This window comes from Emys orbicularis, chromosome 5 (genome assembly GCF_028017835.1).
Source record: "Emys orbicularis isolate rEmyOrb1 chromosome 5, rEmyOrb1.hap1, whole genome shotgun sequence".
NCBI classification, from domain to species: domain Eukaryota; kingdom Metazoa; phylum Chordata; order Testudines; family Emydidae; genus Emys; species Emys orbicularis.
The window spans coordinates 32437973-32456445 of record NC_088687.1 but is presented as its reverse complement, the minus strand read 5'-3'; the positions used below and the strand labels follow the sequence as shown (position 1 = coordinate 32456445).

The 18473-nt window shown below is 40.5% G+C and overlaps 1 protein-coding gene across 1 annotated transcript in view; it reads right to left on the bottom strand.

Annotated features, from left to right (window-relative positions):
- Positions 1 to 370: 370 nt before the first annotated feature.
- PAPSS1 (3'-phosphoadenosine 5'-phosphosulfate synthase 1) overlaps positions 371 to 18473 on the bottom strand; it is a 74508-nt gene continuing 56405 nt past the window's right edge. The window contains exons 11-12 of the mRNA XM_065405035.1: positions 10252 to 10481; positions 371 to 578 (exon numbers count right to left, since the gene is read on the bottom strand). Coding sequence (XP_065261107.1) covers positions 440 to 578; positions 10252 to 10481 — 369 coding nt within the window. The 3' untranslated portion in view covers positions 371 to 439. The remainder of the gene's footprint in view (positions 579 to 10251; positions 10482 to 18473) is intronic.

Genomic DNA, 18473 nt, shown 5'->3' with positions numbered 1-18473 from the left:
AAGTATTGAGTTCAGTTTTAAAATATTTCATTTACTTCCATAGTTCTAATCATTACATTTATCCTGCAAACCATGAAATCAAAACTACCAGACTGCTTAAATAGTGTATGAAAAAAAATTGCATCAATATAACAGCCACAGAGTTCATAGGACAGAGGCATAAAAATAATATAAAAAAGACAAGAGTTAAAAATCCTACTGCAAGAGTATTGACTGTAATAAAAGAGAAGACATTAAAACCAGCAGTTTGTTAGGTGCCAATACATAATAAAACCCATAAGACAGGCAACGAATGATGCTAAGTTCGGGAGAAAGAGTCTGTTTCCAGGGAAGAACTTCCTGACAGACACCACAACAAAGCAGCATGAACGGTGACTGTGTGGTCCCCTTCTTGGTAATAAATCAAGCGTCAAAGATTGATCTGCAGTTAATAAGAGGCCTAAGCCTTCTCCAAGGATTTGTAGTACTCTGTCAGCACAGTCCAGGCTTTGGGAGCCATGAAACCTTCAGGAGGGTTTTGTCCTTCCCGAGCCAACTTGCGCATGCGGGTTCCTGATATAAACTCAAAGTCTTCATGGCTAAAAATGTAAATAAAAAGAGAATGTAAATTTAAAAGATGGAAGTTATAGCTGAGACTGATCTTACCTCCTCCTTTTTTTGATAATGACTTTATACTACTTTCATAAAACCCCACCTTGGAGTGTGATATTTGAGAACACAACTGTGGTTTCAGACATGCTGCTAATGAAGAGTACCAGAAAATCCTGAAAATACATACACCCTATATAGAATATACATATATATTCTTAAGATAAATAAGAGGTATGTGTGTATGTCCGCACATGCTCAAGATAGATAGGCGGTGAACCAGGATGAAACTATCTTCCTACAGCTATAATTCCTAAAGATAAAATTCAGCAGGAGAGATGGAAAATTGAGAGCAATCAGGATTATCTATCATCATCTATCTACTCAAGATCAACATCCTACAGCATTTTAAAAGGCAATAGTAATCCAGTCAGAGTGGGTGACAAGAAGGAAAAATCCCAAGAGTTCTAACCAGATAAACTACTTTCTCTTCATCAGAGTTAAACACAGTCAAAAACAAAGACACAATGTCAGAAAATCCACCAAGTGTTCCTAAGCAAAAGTGATTTATTGTTAAATTAAATACAGCAATTTTACTTACTTCATTTGTTCAATTTGCAACATGTATTTGTTACTCATTCTTCCCTGGTCTGTTTGAAATAAAAGCCAAATACTGACCTCACATGCACATGGTTCAGACTGAAACAAATGAGAACCAAGTGTGTGCATCAGAGGGCAGAGTTTAGCTTTAAGTGCTAAACCATGCTTAGTATGAGCTGGAGGTTAGCAAGGTATAGAAAGCATTCCACAGTCCCATTTCACAATGCATACCATACAAGCTGTTAGCAGCACAACTTTATGATTTGAATTGTAGTCTGGTGCAGAACAGTAAAGCCTAGAATGATCTTCCTGCTCTCAGTAGTGTTGATGCGCAGATTGTGGAAACAAAGGAGAAATATAAAAATATATATATATATAAACATACTTCAACTACACAGAACATGTAACACACATCAGATAAGAAAACTTAACTGAACTATTTTTTTAAAGGGAGGGTACTGGAACAGAGAAAAGCTGTGCTCTGAATTAGACTGGAAAATAGGGAACATTCATCAAGTTTCTTCCCCAGCATAGATAGGACTCTGGTGTCTATCAACCTCTCAATAACTGTTTTGGAAAGAGTTTTGTCCTATCTACACAAGCAGCTGTTTTCTACAATAGTTTGCAGGAGGAGGCACCCAGGTTAATTTCCTAGTGTGAATAAAATAGTACAGAGTTTACAGATTAAGTCAGCTGTAGGGGAATGGACTCCCCACATTCTACTCTGTGGGGTGTTAATTCTGAAGCTTGCGCACAATTTATATGTCAAAACTTAGCTGTTTATAGGCAGGGAATGGGGTGGGAATTTGAACAGAGGCTCAAGTTCCCAGAAGGGATCAGAAGAGGGTACCAGCCTTTGGACTTAAAGAGACTCAGATATGCTATTTAAGTGCATCTCAATAAATGCATGGTCTATTTGACCTCTTCCTGGCCCTGTTTGAATAACAGCATCCCTAAGAAGAAGCCAAATAGAGCACAGACCTGAAGACTTCAAGCAAGATATGTCAGATGGCTAAGAGCCTCTGATTAGAGAATTATAGGGAATATTATAAAGTCATCTAGGGGTCCATGGTGCATTAAAAAGTTTTAATTTTTTAAGAAACTGGAAGAAGTTTTAATATCTAAAAAAGATTTACACAAATCTTCATAAAATTAAAATTTGGTTTGGTCAAGGAGTTATTCCTCCTCTTCCTCACTTTTCTTTTTTACTCCAGCAAACATTTTCTTTTATAATGCATGGCTTTTCTTAAAGCCAGTGGGTCAGTTTCTCAGCAGCCAGCATAAATAAGTTTCGCTAAACTGACAGATGAAACTATTCCGATTTAAACCTGCTACTGATCTCATCCAATACTGTTTGCTTAGTCCTTGCATAGGCTTTGGTTTGAAGTAGTATGTGTTGCTAAAAAGTTTTCCACTTTAAAACTGAAAATACTATAAAAGTAGCTTTAATTGTTCAACCACTCACGATTTGACATAACGATAAAGATCAGATCTTCATTGAGTATTAGCAATGGAGGATGTAACTAGCAAGAAAAGGAAGCCTTGTCCAATACCATTACTGAAACTATGATTCAATAAGACCCAGCATTCTTCTGAAATAACACATATTGGCAAAGGTAATTTGCTTCCAGATGAAAAGGTGCTACTTGAGAAAAACAAATCTCTTAAACAACGCAGATCAAGGAGGAGTGCTAAGGAGGACTCCTGTATGTGTTAGGAATTCTTGGGCTCATTACTCTGTAGAATGGGAAATTGGGCAGGAATAAAATGGGGTGAGGAAAGGGAAAGAAAGACCCCTTTGCCATAAGAGGAATGTTGATGTTGGGTGGACACTTCAAGGGCACCCAAGTCTGATTTCAAAAAAGACTTAGGCACTTAGAAACTTAAATATCATTTAAATTAAGGGAATTTAGGCTCCTAAGTACTTAAATGAATTTTGAAAATAGGACTTAGGCACTTCTGAAAATTGTATCTATGGGATGGAATTAGGTTTGGCTGAGCCAAGTTATATTACAATATGTGCTTCCACAAGTTATTTAAAATTATTTTCCTGCCAGTTGTGTTTCAGACTGTAGCACTGATGTGATGGAGTACCTTTTACATTTTACAAGAGTAAACGTTACCCACAGCCTTTTAGAAATGGCCAACAACAACAAAAGAGAGAGTGTGTCCTCAATTTATTTCCTCCTTTGCCTGGTAACATTTAAACTATTTTTGTTTTGGGGAGCAGCTATATGGATTGGTTGGTACAGCAGGGAATTTCATGAAGGATCTGCACAAGGATTAATATCTCCACTTACATTTACAATTTGTGGAGCAAAAGCAATTAAACACACATTCCTAAAAGACAAGAATAAATCAGCTATGAAAACTGTCAACATGGCGTGGGAAACAGAAAACTTGATCTTCAAAATATGCACCAGTGAGATGATGAAAGTTTCTCCAAAGCATACTGTACTGGAGCTCTGTTATACTGAAGCTGTAAAATCACTCCATGAGAGTGCTATGAAATATGTTTTGTGAGCGGGCATTGGAGTTTGGGGTATATTGCTCTATTAAACCCATAGCGGGGGTGGGGACGAGGGAGGGAGAAGAAAAAGCTCTATAGTATTCCCCATACCTCCATTGTAGCTGAAAGGGCATTTGAAGGTCAACAATGCCCCAGATTTATAGCCTGATGTAAGTCTGAGACCCAAAAACAAGTACAGTCTGTTGCAGCTCAGTTCTAAAGAACTAGACAGTTGAATAAGGGGGAAATGGCAATAAGTCAATTAAAAAGACAAGATGGATAGAGAGAGAAAGAGCATTTTACATGTGGAAACCTATATTCTATTAGGATGCAAGCAGAGAACAATTTGGTGCTGTCCACTTGGTCTTCAGATTACTCATGTTGTATATCAGTAACACAACAGGACTATACCAATAATCACTATATAAAAAAATCAAACAAAGTATGTGATAATTGACAAACCAGACAAAACAGATTAACAGTTCATTATTTCCTTTCATTTTTCAAGACCAAAGTTCTTATCACTCCAGTAAAATGGGCTTCTCTCTCTCTTTAAAGATTACACGTTTAACCATTCAAGAATTTTTTGTATTATACTAGCACCAAGAGGCCCCAGCAGAGATCAGGGTCAATGTCGTGCCCTGCTATTAGCTTTATATACAAAAAATAGGAAGACAGTCACTAACCCAAATAGCTTACAGTCCACATAGGCAAGACAAAGGGTAGGAGAAAGGAAATATTACCTCTGTTTTGAGATGGGGAATTGAGGCACAGAAATTAAGGGACTTGGCCAAGGTCACATAGGAAGTCTGTGGCACAGTCAGGAACTGAACCCAACTCTCCAGAGTCTCAGTCTCTGTCTGGTGCCTTAACCTCCAGGAAAGTGTCTGCTCATAGCAGAATGATAGCAGGCTACTGAGAAAAGTGCAATGTTTAGTTTAAACAAATTGAAGTTTTCCCCCACACTTTTAAAGTGTTTAACATTTTAAGTTTCCCATTTTACATTGGCAGCACCAAAAACCATTATCAGGGCCAGCAGAGCGGGATAAAGAAGCATCCTAGTTCATCAGCAGAACAGTTGAGAACAAAATAATCCTTGTATATGTAGATGCACTAGCTTCATGCACATTTTAGAGAGAGGACAAACAGCCTGCTCTGGTAGCTGTATTTATGGGCTTCCTATGGCTAAGAGGATCTCACAGAGTTCTCTGTCAAGACAGAATTATTAATTTTGCCAAAGATTGCTGTGGTTTCTTTCGATTGTTAAACAAATTTCCTTTCTTAATAGAGTTTCTTCTCAGCAGCAGTCTGTGGCTGAATTTTACAGGAAAGTCTTCTTGCAAAGACTTGAGAATCTGTCCTCTCCCAAACAATGAGTTATTTAGCTGCCAACTCCAGCCTTGCAAAGTTACACATGACTGAAGTAACTAACTGTGTAACAGCTGCCTTTTCATCGTTATCATCATAGTATATTATTGGCTAGCAAGCAGATTTTGCACCCACCTACTGCACTGTTATGATTACAATTCATTTGGAAGGTTTCTCCAAACGTCTTGGTTGTATTAATGTTAACTGATTCAGTTATCAATGGGTAAGTATGATAAAATTTTATATTAAAGGTTAGGGGGTTAGCACAGGACCATAGTGTTGTACCATCTTGGTTTCTGCATGCAATAGTTCACTGAAGTAGAATGTATTCTTGTGGGGAAATTCTACAAAAGTTCAGCAAAAATACTCAAGTTTTCCTGCAGAAAGGTAGGTAAGATCAGCTATCCGGAAATGCAAAGAAATGGTAACACAGCATGCTAGACAATTCTGCTTTGATCATTTGACAAAAGGAAAAGCACAGAACCCATTTAAGTCTGTTTTCCCTCCGCAATGCCAAGCTCTCTGAGACCCAGGTGGCTGGCTTGCATTCTCTTTGTAAAAGGATTTAAAACTCAGCTTCCTAAGCACCTCTTTTTCTGAGAGTACTTCACCATACAAACATTTCTCCATCAGATGAAATGGAAGTTCTGACGTCACATTTCAGTTTTGCTGTCTGTTGCTGGTTCCCTTTCACTACAACTAAAGAAAACATTTCTCAGTTGCTTAATTCTCTAGTTCCTAGCCCCACATTTGTAGTTTTTACTCTTTACATTACCCTTTCCATGAAAACTCCTCTTGACTTGCCCAATGTTTGGTTGGATATAATACTCAATATTAATTGCTTCTGTATCTATTGCAAGGACCCTTAAATAGTAGGTTAATCTACTGGCCATGCCTGCATATTTATTCAATGCACTAGCAGTGACAGTACTGTGACGGGTTGGATCACAGAAACCCCCTTGGGAGCTGCCACCTAATGTGCAAAGACTACCCCTGCTTCTGTTTTCCTTGCCAGCTCAGGACTCCAGCACCCTGTTTTGCTGAGCCAGACACTCCAGTCTGCTCTAACAAAGACTCAGGGTCTGAATCACTTGCCCCAAAGCTGCAAGTTTACCTGAAAACAGCGTACAGTAGTGTGCTTGTCTTTAGCACTCAGATGCCCAACTCCCAATGGGGTCTAAACCCAAATAAATCCGTTTTACCCTGCATAAAGCTTATGCAGAGTAAACTCATAAATTGTTCGCCCTCTATAACACTGATAGAGAGATATGCACAGTTGTTTGCTCCCCCAGGTATTAATACATACTCTGAGTAAATTACTAAATAAAAAGTGATTTTATTAAATACAGACAGTAGGATTTAAGTGGTTCCAAGTAGTAACAGACAGAACAAAGTAAGTCACAAGCAAAATAAAATAAAATGCGCAAATCTATGCCTAATCAAACTAAATACAGATAAGTTCCTCACCAGTTCCAGAATGCTCCCTTTTACAGGCTAATCTCCCTTTAGCCTGGGTCCAGCAATCTCTCACAACCCCTGTAGTCTCTGTCTTTTGTTCCAGTTTCTTTCAAGTATCCTGGGGGGGGGTGGAGAGGCTCCTTCTTTAGCCAGCTGAAGACAAAATGGAGGGGTCTCCCCCAGGTATAAATAGGCTCTCTCTTGTGGGAGGAGACCCCCCTCCTCCCTCCTATGCAAAGTCCAGCTCCAAGATGGAGTTTTGGAGACACCTGGGCAAGTCACATGCCCCTGCATGACTCAGTCTTTACAGGCCGACGCCATTGTCCACATGGTATCTTGCATGTCTCCAGGAAGACTTCTTATGTGGATTGGAGCATTCCAAGATGCATTGTTCCCCAAGTGTTTCCTGATCAGGTACTTAACCTGGCGAATTCCTTCCTAAAGAAGCTGACCAAATGCCTCCCAAAGCTTACTTAGAAACCAAGCAAGCATACAGCCCATATTCTTAACCTCAAGTAGAAAATGATATATATATGTACAAATAGGATGAATAGATATAGTAGACCATAACCTTTACGGAGATATGTTACCTGGCACAGGCAGCACAAAACATATTCCAGTTATGTCATACATACATTTATAAGCACCCCCTCCCCATAAAGCCTTATGGGGTACACCGTCACAAGTACCTTATCAGTATAATATATGGATAGTCTGCCCATGCACTATCCCATGTTACAAGTGGGTAGACTCAATGATTTAACTTTCTTGCCATTGCTAACATTGCTGATTTAGGACCACATAGTACATGCTATCACTATACTCTGACATCTTCAAGTAACAATATATTCACGTCATTAGTTTGACATTACTATAAAAGCTTGTAGTTTATTTTATACAAATACAGAAACATTTAGGTGCTGTTAGTAACTTTTTAATATTAAGTAGTTCTACTGCTCTCAGTTATTATAAACAGCACCAGTCCAAACTATGTACGTAATCCCTGTCTCTAATCCCATGTTAGCTTTTAAAATTAAGCCTTTTTAAAAAATAAACAGGGGTAAAATTTACAAGAGGGACTAAGTCCCATGTTCAAAAATCACTTAGACACTTAGGGCTTGGCTACACTTGCGAGTTACAGCGCAATAAAGGAGCCCCGGGGGCCGTAGCTCACTCCCCGTCCACACTGGCAAGGCATATAGAGCGCTCTGACTCCACGGCTACAAAGCTGTTGGTACTCCACTTCGGCGAGAGGAATAATGTTTGCTGCGCCTTGGCTACAATGCACGGGCATCAGTGTGAACAAGGTGTTGGGTTACTGCGCTCTGATCGGCCTCTGAAAACGTCCCATAATCCCCTTAAGTCAAGTGGCCACTCTTGTCATTGTTTTGAACTCCTGTAGGAATGCGGAAATGCCCTTTCAAAGCTCCGTTTCTGACAGCCGGCAGGCAAGCCATTAGTGTGGAATGCTCTGTGTGTGTGTGTGTGCGTGAGAGAGAGAGAGAGAGAGAGAGGGGTGCGGGGGAGAAAAGGGGGTCTGCTGCTGTCTGAACTTACAAGACATGCTGACATGCTCTCAGCCCCCCAAAACCCCACTCTCTCTCCCCCCACATACACACAACACACTCCCTGTCACACTCCACCCCACCCCCATTTGGAAAGCACGTTGCAGTCACTTGCATGCTGGGATAGCTGCCCATAATGCACCGCTCCCAATGCTGCTGCAAGTGCCGCAAATGTGGCCACACCAGTGCGCTTGTAGCTGTCAGTGTGGACAGATTGCAGCGCTTTCCCTACTGCGCTCTCCGAAGGCGGGTTTAGCCCACAGCGCTCTACATCTGCAAGTGTAGCCATGCCCTAAGGCCTCTAAGTGTAAACACTTACTACAGCGACCAAAGGGGTTCTTTCATCCACTTCTCTGAGAGCCGGTAGGTAGGTCGATGGAAGCATTCTTCCATCAACCTAAAGTTGTCTACATTGGGGCTTAAACTGGTTTAATTACATTGCACAGGGCATGACATTTTCCCCAGCACTGAGCGATGTAAATAAGCATGCCTAACTCTGCAGCATAGACCAGCCCTTAGTCTCACTGAAAGTCAATGGGACTTGGGCGCCTTAGCACCTACAGAACTTTTGAAAATTACTCCAGCTCAGTAGACACCCAAAACTACTTAACCATCCCAAATTGTTAGTTAAGCATCATACAGGGCCCAGGTACAACATGGTTATATGGGCTGTCCAAATGCCTGCATAATTTCCCTCTGTAAATTTGCCATATAATCCTTGTCGGCATTGCACAAGTACTCTCCCTGCTGTGAGGCTGAACATAGCAGATCTGTCCACCTTTTCCTCTTCCCCACCCCCAAGGTCAGCCAGCTAGCGTGAAGGTGATGGGAACGCCTGCTCAGCTCTACAAGAGTGAAAGCCATGGTCCTATGGAGTTATTTAGCTCCAGAAAAAACACAGCTTCAGTCACTTTCAGTCTTGCAGAGTTTAGGAGTTCTTCAGAATATCATCTTAAATCCTCCCTACTTCCATCTGCCCACACTCCTCTAGTAATAATAATAATAATTAAAAAAAAAAAACATTTAACCTCTCTCTTGTCTTAGCAATTGCCTGGGCTTGCAAGCACTAGCCTCAAACAAATGGTAGGAGAAAAAAAGCACTGGCTCTCTTATATGGCCCTCATCACCATGGGATCTGGATGCCTCAAATCACCAATTGATTTTATCTTCACAATATACCCCTGGAAGGTAGGGAAGTATTATTCCCATTTTACAGAAGGGGAGCTGAGGCATGAGGTAGATTGAGTGACTTGCCCAAGGTCACACAGGAAATTCGTGGCTGAGCTGGTAATTGAACTTAGGTTCTTGAGTCCCAGTCTACTGCCCTATTCACTAGACCACCCTTCCTACCCTATAGAAAAATCCTGAGGGAGGGATCCTGCAACTTCAGCAATATGTGCATGGTGGTCATATGTGCAGGTCCTGCAGCACAGCCACATTTTTTCTACTCCCTGAACTGGAAGGCAACAAGAATTAGGGATGTGTGTGTGTGTACACAGAAAAAAGTTAGAACCACTCATAGACCAGGTCAGTATCCAGAAGGGACAGGAAGCTCTCACAGAGGCTAGCCACTGGGGGGAAAAGAAGCAATGCCACACAACACCCTTCAGCAGGCCACGTAATCAGGGCAAGCAAACTGCCTGTATAATTGAGACCTGATACACCACATAGCATACAGATGTAGTATAGGGTAGATGTATGCTATAGACATAATGTACCTAATTTATGCTGTCGTTTTAGAAAGACATCTACTCTTACAGCTTGTGGTGATATCAACTATTATCAAATGAAAGCAGCTGTGTTTTAAACTCCTGAAGAAAGTGGGTTGAAATGAAATGGCAAATGATCTCCACCTACAGTGGCACTGCACTGGTAGGCACCACAGTAATATATACAGAAACTGTTTTTGGACACACAGAGTGAAGAACAACCTCAAAAGAGGTGGAGGTTAAAATAATTTCTTCTATACGAAGATCATAAAACAAGTTAAGAACTGTGAACTAAGTGTTCCCAAACCAAGCTGTCTTATCTCTGAGAAGCTTCTATTTAATCAAAAACTAGGTAATAAATGCTGAAAGACTTAGCAAAAAAAAAAAAAAAAAGTACAACCCAAACCTCACACATTACTCAGAACGCTTTAGTTTTAAAATTAAAACAACTTACTGTTCAGAGTCATAATAATCCATGCCCTTCTTTTTCTTATTGTAAGCTGCAACTCTGAAGGGTACAATTTCCAATGTTTTGAGACCTGGTGCCATAGTCAGCACTTTTGCACCATGGGTTGGTTCATAGAGATCTTTCCCAGTCTCAGGATGTGGCATGCCTGCTGGATCCCGTCCCACGATGTAGAAGTTAGCTCCTGCTACCATCCGTGACCTGCAATGCCATTGAACCTGGAAAACAATTTGGGAAAAATAAATGAGCAGGAGACAAAGAGCAGCTGTGGGGAGGCAAGGGGGATGACCAACAATGCTATCGCTACTGCTAAACTAACACTATTGCCTATGATGTAGAACTATGCTCTGGCGTCTCATGCGTCCCAAGAAAATAAATAAAATGTGCATCACTGTATATATTTTTGTTGTTATTCTAGAGTAAAAATATAAAACAAGAGTTCGCATGAAAGCAATATTACATCTCAGTTTGCTAAGCAGTTCTCAAGCCATAAATCAGTGAGGGTTCAACAGAGCACTTGCTATTAGGTTCATGAAGAACTGACTGGTCTCAGTGCTGGTTTTCCATTTCCAGGCGATAAGTTTCATTAAAAGACAGTCAGGCTACAATGAATACTTCCCTCTTACTTTTCCATGTAACCAATTCCTGTAGTTGCCCTAGGGATGTCATGTTAAGATGCAGGGAGAAGCTTCTGTAGGAGATTAATAGGACTACACAGCTTGGAAAGAATATGTTGACGTGACAGATGAATGGAATGAATAACGAATTGAATGGTCAGCTGGGACCTCTAAATTTAAAGGAACTAAATTAAAAAAAAATCTATAAGGGCAAACGCTAAGTAATATAATTAGCCTATGCAACTCCCTTGTGTAGGATAGCGTGGAAGTAAATAGCTCAATCGGATTCAAAACAGATTAGCTATTCACGTGCATAAGAGTATCTGTAGTTGTACTAACAACAATGAATTTAAAGGGTTGTCATGTTTCAGCCTTCTAAACATAAGCTTATCAGCTAGGGAAGAAAGTTTCCCCTTGAGGTGAAAAACTGCAGTGTTCATGTAGATATATTTCAGAGATTTTTTACACCTTCCTCTGAAACATGTGGTATTGCCCACTATAAAAGACAAGAGACTACAACAGAGACACCTAATGTGTAAATCACTACGTTTTTAATGTTTAACAGCGGTGTCAAAATTAACCTGCCTGTAGAGAGCAACACAGAAGTGCTGTTCGGATAAGCCTACAAAAATCAAGAAATGTAACTGAACTAACGTGCCATGTCAGAAGAGTCTCTCACACCCTTCAAACAGTGGATGACCATAGGCAGGTAGCCTCGATTGATAATACAGAAATGACTTCCACATCCTAATCTAAACAAACACAAAAACACAAGTTTTTCCTCAAATATTTAAACATGTAAATACAAGCCTTCATCTAGACCTAGACTAAAATTAAATCATTTATCTGCATCATTTTTATATGTATTGCCCATAAGTGGTGCTTCATCTCCAGGCAATCCAAGGACATCTAAGATTGCCTTGAGTCTTTTATACATTTAAAATACAGTAATTTAGCATAGTGTTTGGAACACTGATCTGAGACACAAGGGAGCACATATCCTGGAGTATTCTTGAGGGTAATAAAATACTAAAATAAATTATAGCAATAGTTTAGGCCCAAGCACACACTATTTCCCCATTCCATAGTATTACAATTTCTAGGAGCAATCCTCAATACTCCCCCCAAAATTTAAAAGTTAATCTGATGGACTAAAATGCACTTCCCTAAAAGATTATGCATTCTCTCACAATGTTGCTTTTTAAGAGCAAAATTCGGAAATGCATATTTAAAAGTGCACCAGTGTTCCATTAACTATGCTTCTTATTTGGTACTAAAAAGGGGGGGGGGGGAGGAGAGAGAAAGGTCCATGAGCTGAATATACAGTGCCCCAACAAAATGTTAAAAAGCAGGTAAGGTTGCTCAACTGCATATTTCACCAATACAACAATAAAGAAAAAAAGGAAATAAAAAGCCACCACAAGAAATCCCTAACACAATGCTCACCCATCCACCACAGTTTTGCCACACGTATATTACCTCACCCAGATACACCCACCATAATAAACGTCTTTCCTCTTCATCTCTGCATAAAATGTGCAACATTTATCTCCAACCATAAATGCCAATTATTGAAAAAAGTTATGCATAAAACACCACATCACTTAACACAGACAAACAATAATTTCCCATATTAATACACTACAACCTATTGTTACTTAAAAAAACTCCCTTTATTAACAATCACCCAATACAACACAATGAAACAAACCATTAAATAAAATCTACAGGATTCACACATTAACCATCTACTTCAATACATCAATTCAACACTCCAACCAGTAAGAAGGAGGCTATTTCTAACCACACAGTTGGGGTAAACGTTGCACTGTTTTGCATGGAAGTAGGGAACTCGTAGTGCACAGATGGCTCAAGCATTCTGCACCCTGGGCACTCCTGCTTTGTCGCTCAGCGAACCAAGCAAGAGTGGAGGTGGCTAAGAGCACCTCTGATGAGATTCTGGGCTCCCTGCTCTCAACACCTCTGCATATCACTGCTAAATCTAAAGCTCCCCAAAGCCTCTCTCACTCAGAAATCCCGCTCAGGTGTTTTTGAAAATCCCACTAGGTGCCTATCTGCATCTCTCAGCACCTAAATACCTTTGGAAATTGGGTCCTTAGGCACTTTTGAAAATCCCACCTGCAAATCCTAATAGATTCTATATTAATTTGGGGGAGGGGGTTTCAGCTGAGGTGGGGAAAAGGGTTGTTCGTTTGTGTTTAACACAGTTGGGAAGAAAAATTAAGCAATCTTTAATTTTTTTGTTATCCTTTTTGGGAACACTTCTTAGTTTCTCTGAACATGCTTTATTTTTGGGTAATTTATTGGCCTATAGTATAATGACAGTTTAATACAAAGGAAGTCTTTCCATCAATGAAATGTGATCTGGCTCCACATTTCCATTTTTAAATGAAATACATTCCTCCTCTAAAAGACATGCAGCCCAGTAATTCGCTGCCAAAAATCCCATCAGAGCAATAAAAAAATTACATATATAAACATTTTAATTGCAAGCATTACTATAGGTTAATCAGTACTATGAAATAAACATTTACCCACTTTCAGCAGTTTTACTTCTGCCAAACTGAAGACAAACTAAAAACAACTCTCCATCTGCGTTTCCCTGGCCTTCCAAACTGCACTGGGTGGCCATAGTAGATCAGGAGGCATCTGGCATCTTGAAGACAGTTTGATCAATTAGCAAGTTCTGCAAGATGGCAAGAGACTAAAGAGACTGTTGGAAGGCAGAGTGCCAAAGGACTGCATATTCCCCACTGTCCTTTTCTTTTATCATAAGGATTTTTCACAGTAGAATAAGTCAGCAAATGACAAGAATTGAGCAATTAAATAGAAAACTGTTAACTTCTGATGAATGACTTTTAGGTCATAATCAAAGTTACACTGGAATGAGTGATTTCTTACTTGATAATTTTCTGTTAACAGCTTCTCTCCTCATGCATCACTACTGGGTTAATACCATTTACCTAAGAAATTTGGAGGCAATCCAATGTTGCTGTAGGCTCCAGCACTAAGCCCCCACCCTGCAGCTCAGGCCACCAGAAGAGTTCTTCCAAAACTGTAAAAATCCTCCAGCAACGGATTAGCATTAAAATAATAACTTGATTCATATATAATAACCTTAAAGCAATTAAGTGTTCAAGTCTTCTTTAGAGAAAAATTCCAATTTGTTACAAATTTCATTCTAGTCATTTACCAGACCACCAGGGTAGGTTGAATAAGGAGAGAATCTGCTAACAAAGAGAATTACCAGGTCACAAATTTCTCATTCTGTCACACAACTTTTCTCCTCTTTCATCGCTAATAGGAAGTAGTGTACCACAGAACCAGGGAGTGAAAGGATAAGCAGAGTTTTAATTACTGTAATAGAATTACAGGCAGAAACAGACATTCCCCCCATATACTGCAAGAGATTTGTAATTTAAAGGAATTATTTGGGAACCAACCCAGCAGTACCTCCTATGAGTAGATACCTCTGCAGAGGAATGGAAACCTACTTTGCAAATCTTCCTCAGATGAGGCTTCCCGCAAGGCCCACTAGGAACACTGTAGAGGGAGCTGTGAATCTTTCTTCATAAATAGTTTTTGGGATGCCTAGCATTCCAACTGGTGCAGGATTTTAACATCTTGCCTGCAGTAACTTTGAAGACCTAGGCTGTGCCATTATGGATAGAATGAAATAAAAGTGGTACAACTGGCATGTGTACTTCATATGCTTGAAATAGATCTTTACAGCTCTAGGATGACCAAAGAGGTGCTAAGGATTAGAACAAGATGATGCGAGAATTATTTCCCACTAACTGTGGAAAGAAGAATTCCTTTTGGGTCTAAGAGATCCTGGAGCTATAAGAATAATCTTTTCCTCACAACAACAGTGTGGTTCTTCTATGGATAAAACAACTAATTTAAACCCTGCCTTTTGGAGGTAATGGCACCTGGAAAGACCAGCCACAGGCTTGTCTAATCTGTCATTCTGATGATACTCAGATTCTCTGATGTGCCTGCATAAAGAATGCCACTAGGGCTGTTACGCACTCAGACTGGATTCCTACAACCAAGCACCATAGCAATCAGCTTGGAGAAACTCTAGTGTAGCCAGGATCCCGCAAACTTTATGATTATTTGTCTCTAGATGCTACAATAATAGAAGGGGCCTACCATGCTGGGCAGTATACAAATAAAGAGACAGTCCCTGTCCCAGATCGCTTTCTGTTTCCTCTCATACCAGAAATGTGATTCCATCCAATCAATAAATAAAATTTCCTTGTTACATTTTATCTGGATACCCCAAAAATACCGATGAAACTAATGGAGAATCTCTACTGAACTACACTTCTCTTCCCCATGGCCAGGCTGTTAGCTGTAGGTCAACCAGCTTCAAATGAAGGAATTCTTGTTTCAAGAGATCTGGAGTTTTCTAAAAGTGCAATAGAGGTAACTGTCTATCAAATCTGAAGTACCTTTTGGGCTAGTGGAGGAGGAGAACTTCAGTTTTCCCACTTCCTCTAGTCTGCACCTTTTATGTGAACTATCATGAAAAACAGCAGATTCTTCTCTTTCCAGAACACTCCCTCCATTGCCACAGAGAGGCTTTGACCTCTGGTTACTCCTTGGTTTTGTAAGAGGCAAACACTCATGCTTCAATCATAAGCAAACCAACCTCTAACAAAAAGAGAAAGGAAACTTCCCCTCTGAGCCCCATAACTGCCCACTACACGGTTTCTTGTACACTCCTCTGAAGTAAATGCTACTGGCCACGGTCCCAGATATGACAGTGGACTTGACGGACCACTGTCTGAACCCGTGTGGCCATGGCTGTATGCTTTTGTTCAGACACACCACTGACACAGCTGTCAATGTGAACTCAAAGGATGTGTACTCTAAGATTCTGGAAGTTTGTTTTTCAAGTATGCCATTCTGCCTACAAGGCTTGCTTCCGCAATAAGTCTAAAAGAAAAACTGGCCTGCCTCTCAGCATATGGTTTGTATTTACCCTCCCACAAAGGGACATTCAGATGTGATCTGGGAATGACACCTGATTTTCCACTCTATCCAGTGAGTTGTTCCATGTCCTCAGAAAAAATTCCTGGGGATGAAGCTGATACATGGCACCAGCAATCCTAGCTGCTGGAGATAACTGGCTACGGATGACCACTGCCAGGAAGTGGTTGATAGTATGAAGTTTTGGATCTTTGCACACCTTTACCACAATGGTAAAATTATGACCATAGCAATGTCCGTTTTGACCTCTGGGTGAATAATTCTCTGCATCCAATTTTTAAAAGTCTTGATTTTGAACATCTGATAGGTATGAATCCTTTCCAGCGCTGTGAAAGTGTGTCTGGGAGGAAAACAAGCCCCAGCAAACACATCCCTCAGGATGGGAAGTCAGACAAAGGGTTTAAACCCCACTTGCTCATTAACAGTATGAATTATTGCATTATGAAGGGGGTTTTGCTTTTGCCTTTTTTGAAAGGCAGTCTCTGGAGTTCACAACTTACCCCTCAGCAGGCTGTCCTCAACCCTGCCCACACACCTGTCTGAGTCAAAGGCCCATATCCTGGCAGGGTGAGGGTGGGTGGTTTACAGCTGCTGGGCACAATTTGCCTTCCCAAACCTGTACCCTAGCAAAGTGAGGGTCTATGGTTTATGGTAGCAGGGCAGCTCGCCCCCTGAGGGTCCCGAAAAGCTGCCTACAGCACATCTTGGACTTGGCTCCGTGGTTGCAAGGCTGCTCTTCTGCTGGGGGGGAGAAGGGAAGGGGGGGCGGGTAGGGAGAAGGGAAGGGGGGGCGGGTAACACAAAAGGTGCTGTACCAGAGAAGCTGAAATAAAGTCACTACTGCACAAAAACAAATACAACTTAAAGTTAAGACAAAATGGTCAGGAGAAACGGAACCACTGGATGCAGAAGATCTGGTGGCCTGAGCTGAAGGGCAAGGCTTAGTCCTGGAGACTCCAGCAGTAACACTGGACCACATCCAATTCCACAGGTAACATTACCCATTAGTGATGAAGGAGGAGAGTAGCTCTGCAGCAGAAAGGAGATGAAATCTCAATTTTTCAGGGTTAAAGACAGATTAGCTATTAAGGATTAGGATGAGACTTTCATGGGGCCAGATCTCCCTATATCAACCTATCAAGCAGTTGCTTGCAGCTTTCTGGTGCCATCCACTGATGGAGATAGGATACTGAACTAGACAGACGTTGGGTCTGATCCCGTTCGGCTATTCCTGTGTAAAAGAGCAGTTCTCACCAAGAACTACTTCAAGGTATACAGAAGAGCCCAAACTGACAAACACAGGCAAGGGAATGAAGTTTTTCCATTTGGCATGCAAGTGGTCTATACTGGAATTGGAAAAGGTTCAGAAAAGGGCAACAAAAATTATTAGAGGTATCGAACAGCTTCCGTAAGAGGAGAGATTAATAAAACTGGGACTTTTCAGCTTGGAAAAGAGACGACTAAGGTGGAATATGATTGAGGTCTATAAAATCATGACTGGTGTAGAGAAAGTAGATAAGGAAGTGTTGTTTACTACTTCTCATAACACAAGAACTAGAGGTCACCAAACGAAATTAATAGGCAGCAGGTTTAAAACAACAAAAGGAAGTCTTTCTTCACACAACGCACAGTCAACTGGAACTCTTTGCTAGAGGATGTTGTGAAGGCCAAGACTATAAGAGGATTCAAAAAGGAGCTAGATAAATTCATGGAGGATAGGTCCATCAGTGGTTATTAGCCACAATAGGCAGGGATGGTGTCCCTAGTCTTGGTTTGCCAGAAGCTGGGAGTGAGCGACAGGGGATGGATCACTTGATGATTACCTGTTCTGTTCATTCCCTCTAGGGCAGCTGTATTGGCCTCTGTCGGAAGACAGGATACTGGACTAGATGGACCATTGGTCTGACCCATTATGGCGATTCTTATAAAGATGCAGAAGATATAGGGACACCATTTCTGAAGTGTTCAGTACTCAAAATTGAGGCTATTTGTTCTACGAGCTCAGCACCTATTTAGGTTCCTCAATGAAGTAGCAAGATTTTCAAGAGTGTTCAGTACCCAGCAGCTCCCATTAGTCTCAACAGATGCTGAGCACAAATGAAAAATCTGTCCACTTTGTTTAGGTGTTTAAACAGGAGCTATTGCATGCTGAGCTCTTTTGAAAATCTGTCCCTTAGAGTCTTAGAAGATGGGTATTCCCCATGTCATATACACTAGAAATACTGTACCTTTGTCTATTTCCAAAGTCACTGCTATTTCTGTTAGCAATATATTCAGGCAGACTAGGTTGTCAAGAGAAAGATTCAGGAACTTAAAAGAATAGAACTTTACTACAATTACTTCACCTACATCAAGAGAAATAGTTTTAAAACTGCAAATCTTAACAGTTAGAAAATGTGAAAGTTACAGTTCCCACAGCAATTTTAAACACAGCCATACTGCATCTGTGCACTATTTCTGATTACTTGTTAGACTGAAATATATCCTGAATGAAAAAGGGAGGAAACAACACTTATTAGAAACATTACCTTTGCATTTCCTGACTTTTTGTTAAAATTTCAATCTTAAAGCAGC